Source organism: Fusarium coffeatum, assembly GCF_003316985.1.
Source record: "Fusarium coffeatum strain FIESC_28 chromosome Unknown BRIP53273_contig_41, whole genome shotgun sequence".
Classification (NCBI taxonomy): Eukaryota; Fungi; Ascomycota; class Sordariomycetes; order Hypocreales; family Nectriaceae; genus Fusarium; species Fusarium coffeatum.
Window position 1 is genome coordinate 232,937 of NW_022157838.1, and position 25,793 is coordinate 258,729.

Genomic DNA, 25,793 nt, shown 5'->3' on the forward strand with positions numbered 1-25,793 from the left:
TTGGTAGGTGAGGGTACTGAGATAGCAACTGAATACTGAATTATCAAGAACGGAATCTCCGGTCGCAGATCGGCGGATATTTATTTCTATGACGCAATGTTTCAGTTTCGAAGCTTCATGACCCCTCTTCCATTGTCAACGCCATGTAATGACCCTTAAGAACACCAAATGGTATTAGCCTCTTTTATTACTTGGAAACTATACAGCCACCAAACCAATTGTTTTCAACGTTAATTCAACTTCGGCTTCCTCCATTCTCTCGGAAATACCACACCTTCAGCTCGAGTTGCATGAAGCCATAGCAAGGCCAGTCTGGTCGGTCAGCGACTCCGGAAACTCCAAGTGACAACAGACGTACTGCCGATCTCAAGGGTGGCGAGGCTTCATGAGACAACAAATCGTGGAGATAAAGTGCTTAAACTCCGAAAGAATACACATCCCGGTCTTGGCATGCAGGCGGGGTTGCATTGATATATAACAGACCTTATCACACCAGGAGATCCTACAGACTGCAGATACACCAGCCCTTTTAACAATTAACACTGATCACTTGACCATCTAGAGAGTCAGAATGTCTTCACCAACAAAGTTTGAGGGCTGGGTCGCCGAAAAGCCAACAAGTGAACAGGATCTGGTGTGGAGCGAGTACGATATGAAGCCCTTCGAAGAAACCGATATTGAAATTCGTATCACCCATTGCGGTGTCTGCGGAACGGATAATCACACGGCTCAAAACGGCTGGGTAGGGTGCTCTCCATCGTCTCCAACCACCATACTGATTGTGTAGGGAACCACTTCATACCCCATCGTTGTTGGGCACGAAGTCGTCGGAATAGCCACTCGGGTTGGCACCGAAGCTGTTGGTGGAATCAAAGTGGGAGATATCGTGGGTGTAGGCGCCCAAAGCGATGCTTGTTTCGAACGCGACGGTCCTTGCGAAGAGTGCTCCAACGGTCTTCACAACTACTGCTCCAAGATTGTGAACACCTATGGCGGTACCCATCGCTGCGGAGCAACATCGACAGGTGGTTATGCCAAGTGGCACCGCTGTCCTTCCAGATTCGTTGTCAAGATTCCCGATGGTCTGGCTCCTGAACATGCCGCGCCCATGCTGTGTGCTGGAGCTACGGTGTATGCGCCGTTGAAGCACTTCGGGGCGAAAGGAAGAAAGGTTGCAATTATTGGTATCGGTGGATTGGGGCATTTCGGCATCATGTTCGCCAAAGCGTTGGGCGCGGCTGAATTGGTGGCTGTTTCGAGAAGTTCGGATAAGAAGGGCGATGCTCTGGCTCTTGGAGCGGATGAGCACATTGCGACGGCTGATGAGGGATGGGCCGCGAAGAACAGGAGGAGGTTTGACTTGATCGTTAACACCGCTGATGGAAATAACGTAAGTCACAAGATCCCATCTATCATCACCAACCCGCTAACGCATTTAGATGCCATGGGCAGAATATCTCGGACTTCTGAGAATGGACGGCACGATGGTTCAAGTCGGTGCACCCGAAAAGGCAATCCCGATCAACATCTTCTCGCTACTTCCCATTCGAGGCAAACTCACGTCTACGCAGACTGCAAGTCCTGACGAGATGCGAGAAATGCTGCAGTTGGCGGCCGATAAGGGTCTGAAGTCGTGGGTTGAAGAACGGCCGATGAAGGAGGCTAATGAGGTGCTGAAGGATCTTCAAGCTGGAAAACCCAGGTTCCGATATGTCCTTGTTAATGAGGAGTAGATGATGGTATCGAGAAGAATAAATGTTTCTTAAAGGAAAGAGGGTCAACGCGGGATAACTCGCCGTAAGGCAGGTACGAGTTCAGGCCGTCATGAACCGCGACAAAACCCGTCGTAATTTCCCAACTCAGATTCACAACCTGCATCAGCCCTTCGTGACTTCCGTCAAACGCGCTGCCACTGAGCTACCAGAAATGCCTCCCAACTCATTGCTCCCATCTTCCATCCCACATCCCACAAACATCACACCCCATCTGCTACCACCAATTTTGCTCGATCATCATCAAGTGCAAAAGCTACAGTACAAAACACACTCTATTAACCACTATACCAAACATCAGCAATCATGTCCGACCGACGTCCGGTTAAAATTAGGCCTCTCGAAGACGGATGGAAATGCCCAAATCGCCCTTGCATCAAAAAGTCAAGAAACCCTTTGGGCTCAATGAACTGCACTCACTGTGGCTGTCGCTTCGGAGCTCCATACATGGAGATCGGACCTCCTGAGAATTCGGATGGTCCTGAGGCGTCGACGAGTCCTGAGAAGTCGGATTCTACTGAGAACGCGGAAGCGCCTGAGAACGACAAGACGACTGAGAAGGTGGAAACGACTCAGAAAGTGGCAACGACTGGGAAGAATGATGATAAGGACAAGGAGAAGCAGAAATCGGGTTGAGTAAAGAATGATGAAACAGGCTGGTGGAGACATCTGAGAGGAATGGTACGGTTAAAGGCGTTTATTCTTTTTCTGGGCATGGGTCGAGCATACGATAGAGCTCTGGTCGGTATTGGGAAAAGACTCAATTGAACTTCTTTAATACATGTGTTTACTCCCGTGATATCTCTCTGTGCCCACCCATTCAATCCTTTTGCTCAAATGCCTCCGGGTACAGCTCCACCATCATGTCGCTCGCCTTCCTTGCCCTTTCCTGGAAATCCCATCTCACGCTCTCATCAACAAGATCAGCAACCTTCTTCATCTCCTCAGCCCAAAGCCTCCACTTCTCGGCAGTCATTTCAACCTTGCCCGCCTTGGCGGCCTCAGCAAAACGTTCTCCCGAAATTAATATGTAATTCACAATGGCAAGAGCCTCCGCCTGTTTAACAGGATGCTTTGTGATATCGCCGTCTCTCCTCTCTTGCAATGCGGACCCAAAGTCATTTGCTATCCAGCGCGGGCCGAACTCCTCAAGCAAATCTGCCTTGAAAAGCTGGGCGATTAGACTCGCAACGTTGAGCCAGCGATGTATCACCTCTTCAGCGCTTGAGCCATCAGCGTCGACCGGCAGATTGTCCGCTTTGAAAATCATTAGTACATGTGGGAAGAGCCGACAAGTAGTTCTTACCGTGACTTGCATGCCAGGTTTCGCGAACAGCAGATATCAAGTCGCCCGATTTCTACATCCCAGTTAGCATTGCTATACTTTTCGACCTCTGTGTTGTACATACTCCTTTCCGAGGCTTATCCTCTGCGTAATTCGCCAGCCCTACCAAGAACTTGGAAAGCGTATCGGTCTTGGGATCTAAATAAGGCAACTCGCCCATCATCTCAAATACAAGGGCCGTCATTGTGCCGAGGAGAAGGTTGAAGTTGTAATCCTCACGTTGGGGTGGTTCGGGGTCGTCTTCATCAATGCGCGCGTTGCGTTCATCGACCTCACCAGTGTATTGGTCGCAGCATCTCTTGACGGCTTGTTCAATTGCCTCGTCCTGTTCACTGGAGTCCAGCAGTAAATCACGGATGACTTCATAGTAAGGCGCATTTGACTCATATACATCGGCTTCTTCTTCAATACAGTTTTCGATATAGCTGAGCCATGCTGGAGGTTCTTGTTTGGCGTCTTTGTCGTTCATGATTTATGCAGAAGGTTAAAGAAATAGTGGAAAGAATCAAGAGTGGAGGGGAAGGTAAGACCTGAAAAAAAAAGATGTGAAAGAACGATGAATTGGCAAATCGGTCAAGATTCAGCTCCTATCTTATTATTCAGAAATATTCTGTATCAGGAAGCCTCGTCAGGCTGATTTGAAGTGGCATCGCAGCGGTATTTTGTTTTACCGCCGAGGTTGTGCTGCGCCTTGTGGGCAGCCAATCACGTTCTGCAATCATAAACGCGCGGTAATGTTCAACTGAAACAGAACATGCATCGTCTCCCGAGTAGGTGATTCTTCTCCTGAGTTATTTCAACAACCAACAGCATAATTTATCAATTGCTAGGGTTCATCGTTGATTTCGTCGACTAGGATTGACCAAATCACGCCATGGTTGATTGTCAGCGCCAGCATCACCAGACAGTCTTCGAGCCCAGATATTCCGTGGGAATCGAGATGAGAGATCGATGTTACTGAATTAACTGTCAATCAATTGGGTTGAAACAAAAGTGTCAACTTCTCTACCTAAATTCCTTGACTTCTTCGACCAAGTTTTGTACGGCTACCACGGTGCAGATGAAAGGGAATATTCTATCGACTGCAAAATCCCTTTCTACTACAGCTAGTGTGGAAAAGGGTATTTTTGCTGAAGAGCTGGGGACTTCTTCGTTCGTCCGACAACTTGACCTACATTAAGACCGGCATGAACCATTGGGGCAGTGAACAGCAAAGTCAGATCATGGTAGATCGTGATCAGATATCACGTTCGCTAAGCGCGTGCAACTTACAAAGGTTCGGGTGGTAGGCGCGTATATAGGTTTCTATCAATAGAGCCGTGAACGGGATTAAACAAGAAAGGATCCCCGGAACTGTATCAGGTCAGGCTCGGTTATGTATGTTGGCTGAAGAGCAATGCCTACGACATGAGCCGACAGAAATAAATAAACCGCGTACTCCACCACATCGCAAGGGTGTTGCCAGGTTATTTTGACGTTCCTGTTCTTGGCTGTTGGTTCTGCCATTTCCCCTTGTAGACAACAGCGCTAATGGTCGGCCTTCAAGGCCAACGCAAGTCTAAGAATATCATCTCAAGATTCTATATAATATTTACATCCTTTGAAGATCACAATGGAAACAATCAAATCATCTATCACTACTAAGGCATCGCTGGTCGACTCCTGATTGATTGCTTCTTCTATCTCCTTTGTATCTCAACCTACTCCTTTGACAAGGCACTTATATCTTGATTGAAATCCCTCACTCAAACAAACTTCCGACTACAACTTGTCATCATGAACAAGCTATTCGGGCGCAGAAAAGAGCCAAGGCGCAGCTCAGAGGACGACTACAACAAGATGGTAGCACACTAGTGTATTTATTTGATATTGTATGAGCTAATCACTTGCCTCAGCAATACTTCACTCCTCGCGGCGAACTCCCAGCCATGTGCGTTAACCAGCAAGTCCAAGAAATCCCGATCGGCATGAAGCAAGAACAAGGAAAGAAGAAAGACTTTCCCCACAAGTTCAGGAATGATGTAGAAGAACATCCCAACGGACAAAAGTACAGAACCTTCGAACCTTTCGAACAGCGCAACCGCCCCGAAGAGGTGACTCTCTTGGAGGTTCCTGTCAACAGCCGCGTCAATCTCGAGAAGAAGGTCGTCGGATTCCGCACTGTTCAGAATAGAGAAGCAAAGCCAGTGCACCACAACGACAGAGCTCGAGTTGTGCGCAACGAGCTTAATGAACCCGGTCCTTTTCGTGGTGTTGTCGCCGTGAACGACAAGACCGGGACAAATTATGGCGTGCAAGGGGTTCTATACCATCCGGAGGGTGATACTCAGCGCTTTGAACGGGCGCCGATGGAGCCTTTGAGTCGTGAAGGAAGGCAGTATATAAACAGGTTTAAGGATGATGATGATCCGCACCGGGTCACGACTTGGCCTCCGAGAGATGAGGATGGTGATGATCTTGCCATGTATGAGAGGCGGCATCAGAAGGTGAGGGCGTCCAAGCCGCCGCCTGTTCCGAAGACTGGTAAGAAGAAGAAGTCCGGGTTCTTTTCGTAATGGATAGTACTATGATCGACGGAGTTCTTTTGGGTTATATAATGAGGAGGTCTTTGTAAATGCAATTATTTTGACTCTATTCATGAATTTAAAAGTATCCATTTTGATAGATTTCCGTGAGCTCATGTGGCCGGCTGTAAGGGATTCGGATATGAAAGAAATTACAAAAAGATGAGGCGCGGCTAAGCGGGGAGAAAGAGGTTTTAGGTTCGGATAGAAGAATTCTTAGGTTATTAGGAAGAATCCCGCTCGGCCACGCCTCATCTTGGAAGGATATAGGTTAAATTCAATATTTAAACCCCAGGTGCCCAGTCAGTTGGTGACTTCAACCGAGATGAGCCTAAGGTTTGAACTGCCTGGAGAGGTCAACTTTATTCTAGCAAAAGCTCCACTAACTCATCATGGCCTTCTTCTGCCCTTTCCTTCAAGTTCCATCTCGCGCTCTCATCCACCGTATCAGCAACCTCCTTCATCCTATCAGCCCAGAACTTCCACTTTTCCGCATTCAAATCAGCATTTTCTTCTACACTAGCCGCCTTAACATCCTTTGCAAACACCTCTCCAGCGATGAGGATATGGTTGATCGCAGCCAGAACTTGAGCTTGACGGCCCGCATCAGAAGACACGTTCTCGTCTTCTTTTGTCTCAAGAGCGTTCTGTAAGTCTGTAGACACCCAGAGAGCGCCATCGGTATCTAGTAGACCTCCACGGTAGAGCTTGGAGATGAGGCCAGATATGTTAAGCCATCCTTCTGACCAGATCTCCTCTGATTCATCTGCGAGATGGTGTGTCTTTCCATCAACTGAGCGCCAATTAATATCGATATTTCAGAGCAAGGTTTTGTCACATACCACGACTGGCATTCCAGCTCTCCTCTACAATCGCCTCTAGGCCCCAACTGTGATACACAAACTGAGGACTCTGCAAACCATCATCAGCAATCCACAATGCAGAAACTGTTATAGTTTCAATTACCTCAAAGTCATACTCAGCCGCAGCTCCCTCCTTAATACCAATCAAGAACTCCGCAAGCCGATCATGCTCAAAGGTTGTATAAAAGACGTCCCGAACAGTCTCAAACACGATGCTCGCCATACTGTTCAGTTTGAAACCAGCCATATAATCAGGTGGTTCTCTTCTCTCATTGTCAGCAGTAGAGATGTAGAGATCATAAAATCTGTTCACGGCATCTGGAATTGCTGTTTCGCTATCTTTGGGAGCGAGGAGCATATCGCGGACGATTTGATAGTATGGAGATTTCGAGGAATACTCGTCAACGTCTTCCTCTATACTTTTCTCGATGTTGACGAGCCAACGTGGTCCATCGGCCTTGTCCTCTTCTGTGTCGGTCATCTTGGTATTTTTTCGTAGCACAGACAACGAAGACGGGGATTTTCTTCGTTCGGAAATATTTGGATGTTGAGAGATGACGAAGATAATCAGCTCAAGAGGCCGAGGCAGACAGCATAAATGAGGCGGAGAAGTTCCTCAACCAACAGCCAACACTGCTCCATTTCTTCAGCTAATCAGCATGTCAGGCTCAATACGCGCGCGTCTAAAACTCATGATACTGTCGCCTAATACCCACTAAAGCATTGCCAGCGCATTCAGTTAAGGAGCTTTCACAATTGGCTCATTTCTTTATCTCCAGGATATCCATCTCGACAATCTTATCTGAACGTTGTCTAATTGACGTCATAACGGCTTTATCTCAGAAACCCTCACAATTGGTGCGGCACAAACGGAACATATTCGTACCAAATAACTCATCCAGAGAATCCCGGTCAAAAATGCACGTTTTCTCAACTACTATACAAATGCAGTAAGCCAAGATATATCCAGCCATGTCGCCCCATCTCCAAATCATGTCTCAACCAGTCACGTCTCCACGTGCTCCAATTAAACCGCGTAATTTCCAACATCGCCAAACCTCAGTCTTCAATCCTAGTCACTCTCTCTTCCCAAATCCCCGGTACCACTCTTATAAAAATGTCGCCCTCTCCGCTCCGCAGTAGAAGCCGGCTTCTCGCCATAGGCGCAGTCGTTTTGCTCTGCACGCTCTTCTTCTACATGCGTCAGAGTTCGTTGTTCGCTCTGCTCTCAGCAGCGCCTGCTGTTGAGTCGAAGCTGAAATGGTATCCTCCTAGTGATAACCAGATCAATTCCCTGACTTCGGCTATTAATGGTGAGGGTACTTATGGGTTTATTTTTGACAGCTCAGAAACACCTGATGAGAAGTATGGGACGTATAATTGGTGTAACATGCCTCATGCGAGGAAGAGGGAGTATAAGAAGCCGGCCAAAGAGTATGAGCTTCAGTATGTTGAAGTGGTAAGTAATTCATCTGTCTTACAGTGGATGGGGGTAGAGAGCTTACTTGCATCAGATTCAACGACATCATAAACGCACTCCTTATGCCAGTAACGCGTTTCCTGTAGAGCCATACCAATGGAACTGCGATAACCAAGGCCTATTCTACTTCGGCAGACAATTCACCGACGAGCCCAAACCCAACGCCCAAGGATACTGGAAGGGTTTTATTTCCGACATCAACCCATTCATTCCCTCCGGATGGATCGGATCCTGCCAATTTCCCCAGATCACAGCCGAGGGTCTCGATGATTCATGGGTCCACGGAAAAGATCTCTACGAAGTCTATCACGATCTTCTCAACTTCATCCCCGGTCGTAAAGAAGACTGGCGAAGTAAAGTCAAGTTCAGAGTCACCAACAACCAGATCACGAGTCAGGTTGCGGGCATGTTTATCAACGGCATGTATCAGACAACCGACTCAGTCCCTTTGCATATTCAACAAGCGGGCGTGGACAGTCTCGAGCCACAGTACAAGTGCAGCGTTGGAAGCAAACTCACCAGCGCTATCAAGTCTTCTTCAAATGCCGACTGGAAGAAGCATCTTGACAAGACAAGGGGTCTCTACCAGACTCTTGACGATATTTCTGGCGTTCCATCAAATGATGAAGGTTTCCATGAGAGTTTCGATCATTACTACGACAACCTCTCCGCTCGACAATGCCACAGCAAGCCCTTCCCGTGCAAACTTGTGAACGGAAAGAACTCAACAACCTGTGTTGATCAGACGCTTGCCAATACAGTCTACAGACTCGGACAATGGGAATACTCCCAAATGTACCGCGACGCACCATCTTCCCTTGCCGCATCAGCGACATCATGGGGCGTATGGATCGCCGAACTAGCAAGTCACTTTCGCGCCGTCATGTCCGGCAAACAAGACATTCTCTACCTGCACAACTTTGCGCACGATGGATCTGTTAGTCGTCTTTTGAGTATTCTTCAGATCGACGTCATGGTCTGGCCAGGTATGGGCAGCGAAGTCGTGTTTGAACTCTACAAGAAAGGTGAAGAATATTTTGTCCGAGTGTTATTCAGTGGAAAGACGCTTAAATCGTCACATCCAGATTTGGGAATTATGGAAATGGTGCCCGTTCAGAAACTGTTGGCGTATTTTGATGAGTTGACGGGTAAAGACGCTAGTCTCGTCAAGGGACGTTGTTCGGGGGAGATTCCTCTGTAGATACCCTGTAAATTTGTGGGTTCACTGCTGTACCACTTGTCTTACCCTCCCATTGGTTCTCAATTGAGTGTCTGCATGACGGCCCAGTAAAACGTGCATGAAACAAACCCTTTATTTCTCGAAACTGCTTATTGTTTAGAATCAAGCACTGCCAAGCGCGGTAGACAAAAAACAATGTTGGTGACTTGACGAAGCAGATTTATTGAGTGCAATTTGAGTCCGAGCCCGACCCCTAAAGTGGGCTGTCGTTGACCAATCATGGGTCATCAGGCTCTGGGGGATCTCCCCTAACAACGGTGATAAATTAATTACCGTAAGAAGGTTTTCGCCAGGAGTTCAATCATGATCTTCAGTCGGTAAAACCACCAGCAATCAATCGTCACTGTCGCCAGCTTCAAATCTTGTACAACGTCGCTTGTAACGTGCAGTACAAAGGTGCATTTTTGTACTGTCCTTCTGTTGAAGGGGGCGCATCAAAGGACCAATTACGCATCAAGCCGCACCACCACCTCGGGAAAGGCTACTCCCCAATCAAAAATGCAGCATTCCTCTCCATCACCAAGCTCCAGCCCAACCCGGCCATCAAACTACGGCAGCGCCAGTCCCGAGACAGCAGCCTCAAGCTTCGACTGCTCAAACAGCAGCCACTGCGGTCCCTGCAAGCGCTATTTCCGTGACGATGCAGCGCTGGACCAGCACATTCTCGCAAAGCATCACGACACGTACTGCTGGCGATGCGACAGGCATTTTACGCATGTGAGCGGCCTGGAGCAGCATGTTGCCAATTCGTCCAAGCATCATGTCTGTACTCATTGTGATGGGGAGCCGGATTATGATACCGAGGAAGATCTGAATGAGCATCTTGAGGAGTTTCATAATGCTTGTTTGGAGTGTAATGAGATTTTTTATGATGAGGAGGATTTGATTGCGCATGATGTTGAAATGCATAATCGATGTGCCACATGCCAAAGATTCTTTGATTCGCCAGCCAATCTCTTGAATGTAAGTCTCACTCCTCTGTCTCACAACATCTTCACTGTGTCTTACTTACCCTCTCATAGCACGAAAAGGTCCACCTGGAGAAAAACATCAAATGTCTCGCCTGTCCTCGCATGTTCATTTCAAATTCAGCAATGATGCTTCACATGGAGCACGGCACATGCGAATCAGGGGCCAACCTCCGTGTTATCAAAAACCTGGTGGCGGACTGGTACGAGGACTACGGATCTGTCGGACACCATCACGAGGATGATTTTCGCTGCGAGAACTGCGGGTCTCATTTCTTGAGACTAAGTGCTTTGCTTCAGCATGCTGAGAGTGAGAATTGCGATGCTGCTGTTTGGGATTTTTATCGAATTTTCGTGCATATTGAGTATAACCAGGATGCTTTTCAGTTGTTTGATTATTAGGGATTCGTTGATGTTTATTTGGTATATGGGTTGTCAGATCTTGGGTTTAGTTTAGCATGGCGTATTCTTGGAGTATAGGGTTTCTTAGGTCTAGAATAGTATATAGATGTGAAGTCATTGATACGGTTTCCTCGTTACGATGAATGAGGTTGGTTTGTTTAGGGTTCGGTAGACTCGGGACGTTTGACGCCCTGAACTTTATTCTGATATCACCCCGGAGATCGGTCATGTTTACAAGAACAAGCAGCCAATGTCCTTCATGATGACTACATTTAAACATTTTGAACGGTTTAGAACGGCCGTTTAAACTATCGCCGTGTTGTTCTTTCCTTCCCAAATACGCCGACGCAACGGTTGGGTACTGTGTCGTGGCGAAAGATTCACGGGAAGGTGCAGGGTAGTTCCATGGCGAAACCAAGTTGCCTGTTCAACTAGATTAACGTGCGCCAACGCCAGGTCCGCTCCAAGAAAAGCAATACTAGATCACCCCAGCTCCAAGTAAAAACGTTGTGATAATTTTGACGCTCTAATCTCCATATCATATGAACCAACACCCTGAGTCAGTATCATGGAGCCTGCACGCAAACGTATCAAGCTCGAAGAAGAGCCGAATCCACAGCGCTTGCCATCCCCAGAACTGTCTTTCAAGGACCAAGCAGCCACAGAGCCCCACTGCGACGGTTGCGTGCGCATCTTCAGGAGCAAAGCGGAGCTACAGCGCCATAACTCGAAATATCACTACAACGAATTTCTCTGTAAAGCTTGCGATGAGGGCTTTGAAACTAGAAATCAACTCAATCAGGTTAGTACCCAGATTTCAACAACTCCATATGCTTACATTTCGTCTCGTAGCACAAAGGTTCGCATGGCCGCAATCAACTGATTCAATGCCTTGGCTGCGATTCCAGGTATCATACTCGCTCAGCAATGATGCAGCACCTGGAAAACGGCTCTTGCCAATCCAAAGCGACATCCTAGCATGTCATGGACGCCGTACGGCAATATTGTGGAACCGTCCCTCAAGACTCCATGCTGAACTTGAACTACAAATGTCCGGGCTGTAGCAAGAAGCATGCTCGCATGCATGCTCTCTTCCACCATTTGGAAGATAGGGGGTGTAACTTACGAAACTGGTTGGAGGAGACCAGAGTCCAGGATTTGCTTATCGCCCTCGAGCGTCCTATTGAACGGGCAAAGGAAACATTGTTTTCCTGCACGGGTTGCGCGAAGGTGTTCAACAATCCGCACTCACTGGAGCAGCACTTACGATCTGTGCACAAAGGGACGTACTGTTTTAGCTGCGCAGCGCATTTTCCCAACGCGGAAAGAAGAATGCGACACTTTATCGACAGCACTGGGTATACTCCTGGCGAATTCCGTTGCGGCGACTGTCAGTCAAATGAGGTTTTCCATGTTGAAAGGGACTTCAACGTTCACGCGCGGGTAGTTCATAGGAAATGTGCCCCGTGCGGACAGGCCTTCAAAACTCAGGGCAGTCTTATAGACCACGAACACGAGGCTCATAACAAGTGTCTGGAATGCCTCCAGTGTTTCTACACCAGAGACGCGCTGACGTCTGTAAGTATATATGCTTCCTGCCGCAAACTCAAGCTCTAACGGTCATACAGCACATGCAAAGTGCCACAGAAGGATGTGCCCTTGCCAACAGATCGTCGGTGTCAACAGATGGTCCAGTAGTACGTCCAGTCACGCCTGAAGCAGAAGCTGTCACAGAAGCTCGGGAAATACTCAGGGAAGCCATCACAAGGATGAGTTCTGTCCTTGTCAAGGCTGAGCCGCGAGTGGCAACGACTTTAAGGATGGAAGATATACCTGACGCGACTTCCTTGGAGTGTCGCTACTGCTACTTCAGCTGTTCGTCAGAAGCTGCGCTGGCCTCACATTGCGATGGTGAACACCGAGATGAAATTACCACATGGTGCGAACCGTGCCAGGAGCAGTACGAAAGCTACGAGGATTACTACCAGCACCTTGTGAACACACCACAGCACTTCCCATGCACGGCATGTTGTGAAATCGAGCTCGCACGCAAGGATTGGGTGGAAGCAGTCTTCGAAGACCATGGTTCACAGGAGGCTCTGGATGCGCACATCAAGGAGAGCGAGCATGCATTTTGTGCCCCGTGCAGCAAATGGTTTATGCACAAAACCCTGCTTCAAAGTCATGAAGAGGAAGTCCATGAGCCTGCTTGGCCATTTATCTGCAAGCCATGTGATCGAGCATTCCCGGAGTGGCGGGATCGTGACAAGGTATGCTATTCAGTCGACATCCGAGCATGTCATGACGTCTGCTAACGGCTCTACAGCACCAACTAACGCACAGTGATACACCAACCCGCTGTCTAGGATGCAGAAAGAGTTTTGGCTGCTACTCGCTCATGTTTGAACATCTAGAAAGTGGCAAATGCAACTCGGGAGCAAACCGAGACAAGCTCAAAATGTACATCAGCAATATTTACGGGCGACAGACCGACAACGAGCACATGCATCTGAACTACAAATGCCCGCAATGCCCGAAAAAATTCCATCTCATGAGCTGGCTATTCAAGCATCTCGAAGTCCGCGCGTGTCCTTTAAGGAAATGGAAGGACTACACGCAAGCGGACGACCTTCTGTTCAAGCCTTTGAAGCATGCTCTTCGGGCAGACGTGTTATGCACCAAATGCGACAGGGCTTTCAAGACTCCGGAACGGCAGCGTGACCATATATGGGAAAAGCACGAGGCTACCTTTTGCTTCATGTGCAACGAGCATTTTCCCTCAAAGGAAGCACTCAGCGATCATATATCTGAGTTCGAGGCTGGGAACGAGTATGGTATCAAAGAGCTCAGTTGTCAGATGTGCACCTCCGCGAAGTGGTTCGAAACCGAAAGGGAGTTTTATGCACATTCCTGGAAAGAACATTTTTGCTGCGAGGTTTGCCAACAGATCTTTGACACCGAGGACGAATTAGTCGAGCATGATGAGCAGGACCATTTCATGGATTACGATTGAAATGTGTGCTATCAGCTTCTCGAACGGGTAAGTACTTCAATCGTGAGCCGACACCTTAGAGCACAAAAGGGCCATCCTTACGAACAAGCGCGGAACACAGAGCCTTACAGACGAGTTCCCATGCATCGGCGAAAAATACGAATGCAAGGAATGGTTCAAGAAGGCATCTGATATGATGCTGCACATCGAATCAGGAAAATGCGTCGCTTACGAAGCTAACGAAATAGAGAAGTTGTTCCAGCAAGACGATATGAGTCGCGAAACCTTTAAATTCTACAACCGCAAGAGGAGACACTTCACATATCCTCTTTGTAGGGGTACCAAGTCCAAGGATATAACTACTCTGATGCTGCACGTTGAAGGAGATTCTTGCAGTATTCATCCTATAAAGGGATCTTTGCATAAAGCTCTCTGTGAGCTTCCCGACGCAGGCATGGAGAGCCTCGACGGGTGTGAATGTTGCTACTAAGTTTTTAAAAGTCACGCCTCTTAACGTGACGCATCTCAACGCGTACAGGTTAAATCAACACAACGGAATGTTGCTGCTCCGATCCGGACGCCTGGTGTATGGGTAAAAATCCTTGGGACAACGGTCTCAAGGGTCATCCTCAATTTCAGTATGAACTTGACATTGCCGAACTGGCAAGCTACGGCTATTAAGGATAGATGAGTTGAATCTTGTGTCAATATCTTTCTCCAGATCGATCAACTTTACACATCACCAACACAGACGTTCTCGGGCCGATTTCCCAGGTCCATGAGTATATACATGATACTGTACGATAGGGAGGCAGGTGTTTACCAATGCACTAGCGAGAAGTGCAGCAAGTTGGAGTTTGAGGAACTGAGTGAGCTTTTCATAGATGCTGAGGTGGGAGTTTATAGTTTGGATGTGCATCGAGGGCATTTGGATATGTTTCAGCGACTTGAAAAGTATTCTTTTGAGCAGATCTTAGAGGAGGGTGAGACCGTTCCCTCTGAGTGTTGGGGCCTTGAGAATTGATATTTGGTGTTTGTATACTTCGGGCATTTGATATTATAGCTCTTTTTCAGCCTGCAGGCCTAAAACTAGGTGCAGGACCTTTAACGTTGGCTAAAAGTTCAGAAGGGATAATAATACTAATAGAGAAATAGTTATTAATTATAGGAGTTTTCTAGAGCGTGTAATGTAATTAACTTTCTTATCGAGTTTAGTTTGCAAGTAAGAACAGGGAATTATTCAAGATAAGGGAGATGGACATTACAAGATAATAGTTACTTTACAAGAGGTTAATAGGAGAAAAGCTTTTACTTGAATGAAACATCAGTTAACAATAAGAAGGCCTCATCAAAGCACTTCCTAAATATGGGGAACATCGCTGTCTCTATAGAAGCCCGTTAAAGTATCCACTACAGGCTCCGAAACAACGTTAGAGTGGCAGATCCTGTTCCACCGATTCATCTTGTAATGGAGACCATGAAAATTTCATCTATCAAGGTCAGCAGAGATATGTTGGCTTCATCTGGTGTTTCCAAGGAGGAGAAGACCGAAGATATTACCGAGGACAAAGTCACAGAGACTCAACAGGATGCCGGAGGATCTTCAAAGGACGATCCCCTGCATTGTAGAGCTTGCAATAAGACATTTGGCAATACACATGGCTTTGAGCAGCATCGGCGTGATAAGCACAACATAGTCAAGCCCGCAAACAATGGAGAGACCGAAGAAATTGCACAGGCTAGTGAAGAAACCCTGCCTTTTGACTGCATCGCCGAAGAGCTTGGCTGCAAAGAGGAATTCTGGCGAGCATCTGTCATGATGAGACACATCGAAGAAGGCTTATGCAACGAACTTCTTGCGCATTATCAAATTACACGTATCTTCCAGTACAAGTTGGACGAGAAAGGCCGTCAACTCTGGGACCACGAGTGGTCATCTTACAAGTGTCCTGATTGCCAGGGCCGGAAGTTCAAGTTCGATTCTCGGGCTGACCTGATCGAGCACGCCGAGCGCGGCAAATGCAGTTTAGATCCTTTGCGCAAAGGGAATATCTTGTACAGTTGTATCGCAGAGATCATGCTTTATGCTGGGGATGATGATCTATCTGACATTTCTACCGACTATGAGGAGGATCCTTATATGTTGTATTGGGCCACTGGATTTGACGACCCTGATTCTGAAATGGCTAGTAGTGATTCTGTTGATGATTACGGGTACTAGGGGGAGTCAAGTGAAGATATTAGACAATGAGCGATATCTCAAGATTGACCTCATAGTTCCAACATATAGTGTGGCCGGTGAAGTCCTGTTCTTGTAAATAGATTCTTACAGCAAGATAGTTGTTTGATGACACTCTCAATGACTGTATCATATACATTAGCGCATAACAGATAGGATGCATTGTATGACTTGAGTGAAGAACTATAGCTCGCAAGAACGGTTGAACATCTCTGTGACTGCTAACATATAGTCTTCAAACATGAATAGCACTGCTCAATACCCGATGATCAATAAGATGCTTGCCCAAGAGTAGAGCCCCAGTCGTAGCCCAAAGGATGGGGAACTAAACGTTGATCTGGCAGAGGTACTCTGTCAATTGCTTTATTTCACATCACGCTTCAGCCCCAGGGTTGTTAGATATTTGACAGTCATCTGGTGGTATCAGATATACACAACCGTGGGGCATCCTAACCTTGCCATTATTGGGAGGTACGGTTGACTTGCAGCCAGTCAGAAGATTTCTATCAAAGAAGTACCACCTCTGAGAGTATAGAGGTCTCAAAGCCGTAACCTACTACCACTGTGCAGGCTCCCAACACCATCTTGTCATAGCTTCGAGACCCCAATGAAATATCGGCTGACGGATACACCGCTCTTGGGGTATGATAGCAACCAAACTCTTCATGATGATACACGGGAGACTCCTTCCTTCAGAAGATCGCGTCCATGTTTATCAATAGCCTTATCTCCTCTCTATCACTGGTCCTTTCCACGGCTAGCTCTACTGATATTGCTATGGGTTTCTGTATATTCGAGATAATCATCAAGTTAAAGGTAGTGTAAGGGAAAGATCTGGTTGGTCCAAACACATGAGCGTCGATATCTTACTAATAAGGGACGCTGAAGGTTATATGAGTATGGTACTGGCTAAAGAGTTCGCCATGATCATAGCGTTCTTGAAGATCACATCCTCCTTCGGCCAGCATCCCGGTCACACGATCACAAACACGATTCTGTCCACTTGTATACTTACCGCTCGAGCCTTGTGGGTTTCCAGGCGAAAGTTCACACGGCCATCGCGATGTGTAGTGCCCTCTTAGATATGGACTCCCTCGTTGGCCTTTCCAGCTGAGACATCTCTGGTCTAGACAACCCACCGCGGTCGGAAATTATTTAGATCTGACACTAACACATCCAGCTATCCGCAAAGTTGTACTCAACAGAATTGGATACCACATCCTGCTATGTAGGCATTGAACATCGCGTATGGCAAATACATTGGTACCTTCAGCAACATGCACCCAAGACAAAGTAAAGACCCAAGAGATTCTGAGATGTGAACAACGCTACGTCGGGTACGTGGGCTTTTCGGTCGTTCGCCCAATTGACCATAAACTCTGTATCAATTTTATAATCTGCTTCTGTTTGAATCCATATACGAGTCGTCGGCCTTCCATCATGCAGGGTGGTTCACATCGAGGCCATCGTTGTCGCTTAGAGTCGCTCTTATGGACTTACGACTCCAGGTCCCAGGGAGCTCGTTGCGGTTTTCATGCTTGAGAATAGCACTACCTAAGAGTTCTAGCGTGCAGATGTTCGTCCAATCAAGAAACACTGCCACCTACTCAACACATTGCTGCTAAAGAGCATCTGAACCACGTATCAAGCCGCGAATCTGCCCTGCTTCAAGACTCCTCAAGTAATAAAGATCGCGTTATTGAAGGCTGACGAGCGCAGCATGCGGCCAACCCAGCCAATAGCCAAGACGCCAATCTGGGGAAGATTCAAGATTAGGTACCTTTAGCCGACGACGGCCAAAAGAGACAACTGATTGCCCGAGTTGGGAGTCGAGACCCATGTCAGAGTCGTATATTGGCTCGTTAAAAGACTCAGCTGACTGAATATGTGGCACGGAAACGGGAATGGAAGTGTAATTGTTGCTGCAATCACTTAATAATTACATCGTCATTACCTCGTATGCGTGTCCTGTCAACGCAAGCAAGTTCTGTGCATAAACAACAGGCAGCCGAGGCTTGTACTGCGTATAGATAAGCACAGCACTTGGCTCTGCGCTTGCAAAGGCTTGTCGAGTGCTGAGCCAGTCACTGTGACTATGTTCTGGAAGACACAGCCAGATGACAGACAATGACATTGACATTGACAGGTGGGTTTCCCTCGATGGTGGACCCTTTGGACAACTCCGCCCACCCATCCGGGGCCGTCCATTTAGATCCCTGCCGCCCAGACTGCTAACTTGAATGTCGTCAGCAGCTGAACAATAAACGGACGTGTCGTAGGGCCGTCCCTGTTCATGATTGAGCGAGTTTCGGGTCATCTTAGATAAAGAGAGCCAGAGCCAGATCACATGCGAGATTACATGCCCAAAGAGAGATGCATCTTAAAAATGTCTCACTTCAGGTCTCAGATAGCGCGAGTCTAAGAATCTTCAATGGAATCCTGAGAGGTCATTGCAATACGGAAGCAATTCCGTGGTCACAAGTGCCGGTAGGGGCAGAGCAAACGCCGATCCTGTAAAGCACCACGATTATGACCGAAATGAAGATGATGAGGTACGCGGAACAAGAACGTCAGATGTGTCGTGTAATGCCAATGACCGCCAGGGTATCATTGTAATCGAACCATGTTGACATGCGCCGTGACTGGGTGGTGGAGGGCAATTTGAGTGGAGGTCCGTCTTTGGCTGACAGTTATCCAGCTGCGAGAGAATCGAACAACGGCCCGAACGCCGCGAATGACTTGAGAACAAACCACCATTCCAATTTGCGACACAGTGCTTGGGAAACGAGGCTCCGGTCCATTTCGTCCTCTGTTTTGAGATACAGTATCTAGACAGCAAATCATTGATTGCCCAAACATGCCGTAGCGCAATAACTTTAACTCATAAAAGTCACAGGGATTGCGGTCCGCCATAGCCATGAAGATAGCCTTTTATAGAAGACGGCGCGGTGCCAGCCGCCATCATGCATGCTATTTAACGCTCGGCCTTGATCGAGATGACAGTCATGGCAATCGGGTAGACCTCCAGATGTCAATTGTAACCCTCCGGTAGTACTTGGAAGCATTTCCTCCGAAACAGAATTGCTTTTGATGTTGCAGATTTCCATGTCGGAGATGTGTTGCAGGTGAATTTGGTCGATGTGGAACATCTTAGAACTAGATGCCGGCGTCCAAGACCGTCCCCGCTAAAACCCCCCAAGTCAAGCACAGGGCAAGCCCAGTCAATATCCTGGAAAAGGGGGCAAGCCTCTAATGGAGGTAATTTGCGTATCCACAGTATCAAGATGATGGTCTTGTTTGGACATGCAATGTTAAAGACAATAACTCCGATAAGGCTTGAGGCGAAGAAAGGAGAAAGGGAAACTGCTGCCAAGAGGTGGAAACACAGAGTTTGATTGCAGATATTGTAAGTGGGCTTTGGCAAGCTGTTGCGGTGCAACATTCGTTGTTGACATTGTGGTTCATGCGGATTGCCTTCGTATTTGTGTCGTTCTGCAGTCGTTCCAGAGCCTGTATTTCTTTCCCCAGTAGGCCACAACTCGGTGTTAGCTAGATACCTTGAATGCCAAGTTTGCAGGATGAGGTGCGTCCCTAAGCGATCCGTTTAGCTCGTAGCTCGTATATTCTGTGGTACCTGAACCGTGCTTCATGGGAGATTGTGTCTTTCTAAGAGAAGCATGGAGCAGGCAAAGACCCTGGGAATCCCAGAAGATCGAGAAGCTTAGAGGACTTGCAAGGCAATAGATGGCGCGATGCGCTTCAGCCGAGGTTTAGTGAGACTCCGGGATAAACATGCCTGGGGAAGGGCACTGGCTCAATGTTTAGGGGTCCAGTGTCGTAGCTCAGGGCATCTGTCAGGGGATGGTCTCAGTGAGGGTTTCCGACACAGAATGGCACACCAGAAGTTGATGATAACTTCATGTTTGATCGCTTCGAGAATCAGTGAATTCGCACAGTGTTTTCAGGTTCCAAGAACACTGGCAACCCACAGTCGTGACCGTGACCGTCTCGTTCTGGCAGCGTGGAGCGTCAACGTGGAGTGTGGAATTGAATTGCTTGCTGGCAAGAAGGCCAAGAAACGAGGGAAAAGGGCACCCCCCACACGTCGTCATTTCGCACTCCGTTATTAGCCCCGTTATCGAATCAAAAGAGGATTGGACGGGGCGTCTGGGCGTTCAACGGACAACGGGCCACCAGTTAGCACCTTAACCAGGGCCAGGGGACATTTCAAGGTACTCACTGACTTTCTCTGTAACTGCAATCAGTGTTTGTAGTATCGTGAATTGTATCAAATAACAAGGTGACGAGAGATGCGATTGAATGGAACTGAAACAAAAAAGAATGTAAGGATTGCTTCTGTTCGGAACAATCAATCCGGTTACAGGCGGCAGCCAGTATGTCTCTAATTAACATCCCGAGATCGCAGAAAGTTCTAGGGTCATTCATTCAACCTTAGAACCGGCAGGTACGTTGCAGGCACCCTGCACTGTAGATTGTGTTCTGCCAAACGAGATACTTGGGTGGGAAGTACTCACTTTTTAGCCTGACCAGGCTGTCACCTAAATCGCCTCTGTAATCCCACCAAAGTGAATGCCGTAAAGCAACCAGTACTTTCAACCAAGTACTCAATTTACCCGCAAGCCTCAATAGCGCCTGGCACCTGCCAACTGGAGCACCAAAAAGTCCAGTCCAAATCCAACTCACTCACTGGCCTGTGCCCACTGTCCTTGTCCACTCCCCACGGAACGACGTGACTTCCTCATTTGATTGATGGATGAGGCCTAGGCTTGCTTCGCTCCTTCTCCTTTCCCGCTCGCTCGGCCCTGGTTTTTTTCTCCCCCCATCCTAACGACCTAACCCAACCTATCCCGTCACGCCCTGACCAAGTCGACGACTCGTTCATCATCTTAACCACCACCTTTTCCCTTCCGGCTCTGGTTCTTTCTCCCCTTCTTACCTTTACGGTACCTCTTTCTATTATCCAACTCTCCTCTCGATAATCCCGTCTGCACTGCAGCGGCTTTGGTCACGAAAGCGTCTTCCCGGTCCGTCGTATCATCCCGTCTCGTCACCGACTTCTTGCGATTTTATTCCTCGCACTTTTTCCGTCCCTCCGAGACCCTCGCGTCGTTTATTCCCGACTAGAAGCGGCCCGTGGCGAGTAACCCTTGCGCTTCTTCCCCAACAAAGCGGCAACAGACATTACATTTACGAAGCTTAAATCAATTTCTTGTCTTGGGTGAGTCGAATTTGTCGACGCACAGGATCACGGGCGATATGTCAACGTGTTGCGACGACGAGGGGCTTTGCGAGATTTTGGTGGTGCTTTTTTGATGGATCCTTGTCTTAGGTGGCCGATGCTGCGCATCTTGACGTCGGCCACGGCGGCAAATTTCCTCCACCATCTCCTATTGTCGCCCTTCTCTGTGACATTGTCGTCGCTCTACGCTGCATACTCCCGTCGCAAACTGTCGTCATCCGGTATCACAGTTACAACAAGCTAACCAGGCATTTTTTCTGGATAGATCCTTCCAGTGCGAAATTTGAGATACCCCGAGCCGAATCGACTGCTGCATCCCGGTTTTCCCCATCCGACCCCGAAAGATCATACAATATGTCCTACTACGACAACCCTCAGTCTCAGTGGTCGTCCTCGACCCAGAACAACTGGGAGCACCAGGGCTCGACTACTCCGGTCCGCGCAGGTACGCCGGGGGGCAAAATACCTCGAAATGGTTCTTTTATTAACCCTCCTGCTCGTTCAGGCGCCAGCGGCCCTCAGCCTCAGGATGACTACGCTTTCTCTTATCAATTTGATGGTATGTGAAACCGTCCCACGGAATGGTTTGCTGAGATCGATCGCTACTTCAATTCCTTTGCTTGTAGTGATGTGATTTGCATCCTCAATCCCGGACAAGACTTCATCTGGCAGACAGTGTTGACAAAAGCTGACTAGAAATTGCAGAGGTCGACCGAGCCTACGAGAACTTGCAGAAGTCTGGCAAGGGTTATGGAATGGGTGGCCGCCGTGAGTCTATGATCCAGCGTTCTTTCAATTCCGCCCGAGGCCCCGACACAATCGGGCGCCCCGGTATGGCGAAACGTTGGAATCAACAATACTAACAACGCTCGTTGATAGACTCCCGTGGTTCCCATCACACCCCCGGTTCTCGCCCTCACTCCGTGAACAACTTTGATGATGCCCGCGGCTCTCAGGGACCCAACCTTCAGAACTTCTACGCTAATCAGCGTCACCAACCTTCACGAGGCTCCAACGAGGCAGAGCAGGTCATGCAGGCTAAGAGACGGATGGCAGCTCAACGGGAGCGTGAGCTTCGAAACCTGCACACAGAGCAGCAATATCAGCGAAGTAGGCCTCCCTCTACTGTGTAGCACATTCAACTATCGAAAAGAAACAAGATGGCATATAGAGAAAAATAATGTGGCCATAGGCGGCCGAAAATGTCGTTGGCCCAGACGCCGCTCGTGTTTCTTCCCTTTCAAAAACCTTTTGCACCACATGTAATATTGTCGAGTTTGTTGAGCATGGGCTAACAGCTTTTCTACGTAGCCGTCCTTTCTGAGGTGCCCCTTCCGCCCAACAAGCACATGTCCGAAGAGGAGACGCGAGACTTGATTGCCCGTCAGCGAAGTGCCCTTTATGGTGAGGGACCTTTTGCTGAGAAGGCTGGATATGTCGATGAGACTGGAAACGTCCGCACCGGTGCCCCAGTTCCCAGCGGACCCTCAAGCCTCCGCGGCCCTTCGCCCCTTGCCTTTGACAATGTTGGCCGTGCTCCTCCCACTGGTGAAGCTGGTACTCCTGTCTCTTCTGGTGATGCCCACGGACCCCCCACCGAACCAAACTCGCGCCCTCACAGCACCGTCAGCCCCCAGGCTGCGGGTCCCGCAAACAAGGTCTTTGACAATGCTCAGAGCCGCACTAGCACATCCAGCCCAACGGGAGGCTCTCCCTCCCGAGATCTCACCCCTGGTTCCAAGGCTAACCAGGCCGGCGCCTCGGTAGCTCCCATCGGAACCCGACCTTCTGGTACACCTACAAACCCTTCGTCCAAGCGATCTACCACTCCCCTCGCTTCCCCTGGTGGTTGGGGACGCGGCAACGGCGTTTGGGGTCAGTCTTCTGGTCTGGGTGCTCCTGCTAGTGTCTGGGGTTAGAAAGGTCCAGACAATAATGATAAGGAGTAGCAGCATGGTTTGGGATTCGAACGTTGCATTGGGAACGGCGCAGAGGTAAACGCATTGCGGTCAGGACTGGGGACTTGTCTTTGGCAACTCTTTTTATGAGTTGGAGACGGCGCGAACATTAAAGGATACTCAGGTCTGGCGAGAATTGAGTGATGCGGTCAAGATCAAAGGTGTTGAAGGAACGGCATCAACTATGGAGTTGACATTGTTTTTCTCTTTTATGCGGTTGGAGGATACGACCTGGCGGTATAGGAGTTGCATTTGAACACCACAGAGGCGTCAACAGTTCGTCTCTTTATGCTTTGAGGGCAGGAAAAGAGTTTTCGGGTATGAAAATGATGGACAGGATGGAATTTGTTTCGGCTGTCTGGGCGACAGGCTTCGGAGCTTGACGATTCTGGGAGCGACAACTATATACCCAACAGGGCGGTTCTTACGGCGTTTACTCTGCTTACGACGACCGATCAGCTTGCGAAATCGACTACGGCATGTGTTAGCATCATCTGAGCGGCGCGTTCGGAGTACCTCACGATGGAGGCATCTGATTTGTCGGCGTGCATTCCATGGCTATGGAAATGACAGGAAGGGTATTTATGAGGGATCGTTTTACAGCACACACGGTTCGGCGATTGACAAGGAGTGTCTTTTATATACGACGGAAAAGCAACAAAATAACAAAAAAAGCACAAAAAGGGCATCTTTCGGGGTTCAGGGTGGATAAAGGTTAGGGTGTATTCTCTTTCATGTCTCTCGTTTCTACCGGTTTACGGGGGGTTGGCTTCGGTTTGGGTCTGGTTATAGGGAACGTTTCTTTAAAATTGTTGTTTTCGCAAGGGAATGGAGAAATTGTTTTCTGACTTTGGGGTACGGCTATAGGAGGGTGATGTAGGGACAGTTAATTTTCAATATGACTGGTGATAAGGGTAATACAAGGTTATTACGGGGTTGAATGTTTGTGTCTGTCGATTGAGGTCATAGTCATGCATGAAGTGAGACATCCCGCACACGCATGTCAGGTCGAGGGTGTCCTCGAGTTCTTCACAGGTTTAACCATGAAGCTACAGAGGAGCTAAGAAGATTCTCGAACGGTAGATCTCAGCTAGTTAACCTTATCTCGCGTTTATCTCGCGTTGCAAAGAGCAGTGTTACTCAAAAATGACGAAGGCACCAACAGAATTGCATGTGCGCGTCATGGGAATGTCTCGTCCTCACCAAAACCCCCACCTTGAAGCTCATCTCGGGGCTGTTTCTCCCCCTCCCAATTTCCAATTTCAGTTTTCGGGGTCCCGACGTGGGGCAATCAAAGAGTCCCGTCTCAGCAGAAGTTCACACATTCATCGACTTGCAGCAATTGAGGGGAATGAATGACGGGTACACTACGTGACGCGACTCCTTTTTGTTTATGTTTTGGTACTTATAGCTGTTACCCCTCCTGAGACAGTTCTATGTAGTTCAATCATTGTTCGTTCTTTTGTAGTTCAATTATACTTACAGCGTTGACCATGCCTTCTTTTGACGAGAACAAAGCTTATGTCGAGCAAGAAGAGACCTTCTTTGACGACGGAAGAGAAATTGAGCTTTTGCATTATATCTATGGAAGAGATGATATCGATGAGCTGCGTGGTTCGCCGGAGCGTGTGCTCCAGGCCATTGATGAGTTTGGTCGCACCAAGAAATATCTCATGAACGTTGGTGAGGACAAGGGCAAGATTGTAACAGATCTTATCGCTGAAGTGAAGCCCAAAGTCATGGTATAGATAATCCTTACCTTGATTGAAGAGCAACGCTGACAGACATAGGTTGAATTGGGAGGCTATGTAGGCTACTCAACCCTCCTCTTCGCCAACGCCGTCCGCAAAGCAGGAGGATCGCACTACTACTCCCTCGAACGCAACCCCGAATTCGCAGCAGTGATAACATCCCTCCTCGACCTCTCAGGCCTATCCTCCATCGCCCGCGTAATCGTCGGCCCCAGCGACGCCGGCCTCGCGCGTCTTCACAAGAACAACACCATCAGCAAGATCGACCTCATGTTCCTAGACCACTACAAGCCTGCCTACACAACCGACCTGAAACTCTGCGAGCGTCTCGGTCTTATTGGACCGGGCAGCGTTCTTGCGGCGGATAACGTCATCAAGCCCGGAAACCCGCCGTACCTCGCATACGTGAGAAGCAGTGTGGCTGAGAAGAAGGCGGCTGCGAAGAAGGGAAGCAATGGTGATGCGGAGAAGTTTGCGGATAGGACGGCGAAGCAGTATCTTAAGCGTGAGGGTGAGGAGAAGCTTAAAGATGAGGAGGGTGATCCGTGTCTGGTGTATGAGAGTAAATTGGTTAACAGCTTTGAACCAACTGGTGTTCCTGTAAGTTCCCCTCTCACCTGTTCATTGAACAATATACTAACAATTTAGGATGCCGTTGAGATTACACGGTGTACAGGCCGCGAAGATTAACTTTACATTCCATAAAGCCAATTCAACAAAGCTTCTTCTGCTTCTCTCAATTACTGGCTCGACTGCCCCTCCTCTGTGAACTGCCCCTCAACACCATGAGATGCCCCTCACAAGACGCTTGTGCTCCTTGCTACTTCATCCAATAAGAGCCACGCCCGGTTAGCTCAATCGGTAGAGCGTGAGACTCTTACGAGTACGCGATCTCAAGGTTGCGGGTTCGACCCCCGCATCGGGCTGTTCCTATATAACGATTTCTAACATCGTGGCAT

The 25,793-nt window shown here is 48.4% G+C and overlaps 11 protein-coding genes across 11 annotated transcripts; 9 read left to right on the top strand and 2 right to left on the bottom strand.

Annotated features, from left to right (window-relative positions):
* Nucleotides 1–571: 571 nt before the first annotated feature.
* On the top strand, nt 572–1,733 carry FIESC28_01860 (uncharacterized protein; the record flags this gene model as incomplete). Its single annotated transcript, XM_031156010.1, has 3 exons — nt 572–742; nt 788–1,390; nt 1,440–1,733. The coding sequence occupies 3 exons, from the start codon at nt 572–574 to the stop codon at nt 1,731–1,733; spliced, it is 1,068 nt and encodes a 355-aa protein (XP_031020014.1).
* Nucleotides 1,734–2,078: 345 nt separating this feature from the next.
* FIESC28_01861 (uncharacterized protein) lies at nt 2,079–2,408 on the top strand (the record flags this gene model as incomplete). The annotated part of the gene is made up of 1 exon (XM_031156011.1): nt 2,079–2,408. The coding sequence occupies one exon, from the start codon at nt 2,079–2,081 to the stop codon at nt 2,406–2,408; it is 330 nt and encodes a 109-aa protein (XP_031020015.1).
* A 184-nt stretch (nt 2,409–2,592) lies between these two features.
* On the bottom strand, nt 2,593–3,586 carry FIESC28_01862 (uncharacterized protein; the record flags this gene model as incomplete). Its single annotated transcript, XM_031156012.1, has 3 exons — nt 2,593–3,029; nt 3,079–3,130; nt 3,182–3,586. 3 exons carry the CDS (start codon nt 3,584–3,586, stop codon nt 2,593–2,595), a joined length of 894 nt encoding a protein of 297 aa, XP_031020016.1.
* Nucleotides 3,587–4,893: 1,307 nt separating this feature from the next.
* Nucleotides 4,894–5,672, top strand: FIESC28_01863 (uncharacterized protein; the record flags this gene model as incomplete). Its single annotated transcript, XM_031156013.1, has 2 exons — nt 4,894–4,959; nt 5,013–5,672. The coding sequence occupies 2 exons, from the start codon at nt 4,894–4,896 to the stop codon at nt 5,670–5,672; spliced, it is 726 nt and encodes a 241-aa protein (XP_031020017.1).
* Nucleotides 5,673–6,043: 371 nt separating this feature from the next.
* Nucleotides 6,044–7,025, bottom strand: FIESC28_01864 (uncharacterized protein; the record flags this gene model as incomplete). The annotated part of the gene is made up of 3 exons (XM_031156014.1): nt 6,044–6,474; nt 6,524–6,593; nt 6,648–7,025. 3 exons carry the CDS (start codon nt 7,023–7,025, stop codon nt 6,044–6,046), a joined length of 879 nt encoding a protein of 292 aa, XP_031020018.1.
* Nucleotides 7,026–7,661: 636 nt separating this feature from the next.
* Nucleotides 7,662–9,225, top strand: FIESC28_01865 (uncharacterized protein; the record flags this gene model as incomplete). The annotated part of the gene is made up of 2 exons (XM_031156015.1): nt 7,662–8,003; nt 8,059–9,225. The coding sequence occupies 2 exons, from the start codon at nt 7,662–7,664 to the stop codon at nt 9,223–9,225; spliced, it is 1,509 nt and encodes a 502-aa protein (XP_031020019.1).
* Nucleotides 9,226–9,762: 537 nt separating this feature from the next.
* Nucleotides 9,763–10,634, top strand: FIESC28_01866 (uncharacterized protein; the record flags this gene model as incomplete). Its single annotated transcript, XM_031156016.1, has 2 exons — nt 9,763–10,227; nt 10,287–10,634. The coding sequence occupies 2 exons, from the start codon at nt 9,763–9,765 to the stop codon at nt 10,632–10,634; spliced, it is 813 nt and encodes a 270-aa protein (XP_031020020.1).
* A 568-nt stretch (nt 10,635–11,202) lies between these two features.
* On the top strand, nt 11,203–13,647 carry FIESC28_01867 (uncharacterized protein; the record flags this gene model as incomplete). The annotated part of the gene is made up of 4 exons (XM_031156017.1): nt 11,203–11,436; nt 11,613–12,212; nt 12,263–12,904; nt 12,961–13,647. The coding sequence occupies 4 exons, from the start codon at nt 11,203–11,205 to the stop codon at nt 13,645–13,647; spliced, it is 2,163 nt and encodes a 720-aa protein (XP_031020021.1).
* A 1,456-nt stretch (nt 13,648–15,103) lies between these two features.
* FIESC28_01868 (uncharacterized protein) lies at nt 15,104–15,847 on the top strand (the record flags this gene model as incomplete). The annotated part of the gene is made up of 1 exon (XM_031156018.1): nt 15,104–15,847. One exon carries the CDS (start codon nt 15,104–15,106, stop codon nt 15,845–15,847), a length of 744 nt encoding a protein of 247 aa, XP_031020022.1.
* Nucleotides 15,848–21,479: 5,632 nt separating this feature from the next.
* FIESC28_01869 (uncharacterized protein) lies at nt 21,480–23,044 on the top strand (the record flags this gene model as incomplete). Its single annotated transcript, XM_031156019.1, has 4 exons — nt 21,480–21,684; nt 21,831–21,956; nt 22,005–22,235; nt 22,437–23,044. 4 exons carry the CDS (start codon nt 21,480–21,482, stop codon nt 23,042–23,044), a joined length of 1,170 nt encoding a protein of 389 aa, XP_031020023.1.
* A 1,532-nt stretch (nt 23,045–24,576) lies between these two features.
* Nucleotides 24,577–25,524, top strand: FIESC28_01870 (uncharacterized protein; the record flags this gene model as incomplete). Its single annotated transcript, XM_031156020.1, has 3 exons — nt 24,577–24,825; nt 24,874–25,434; nt 25,483–25,524. 3 exons carry the CDS (start codon nt 24,577–24,579, stop codon nt 25,522–25,524), a joined length of 852 nt encoding a protein of 283 aa, XP_031020024.1.
* Between the last annotated feature and the right edge of the window lie 269 nt (nt 25,525–25,793).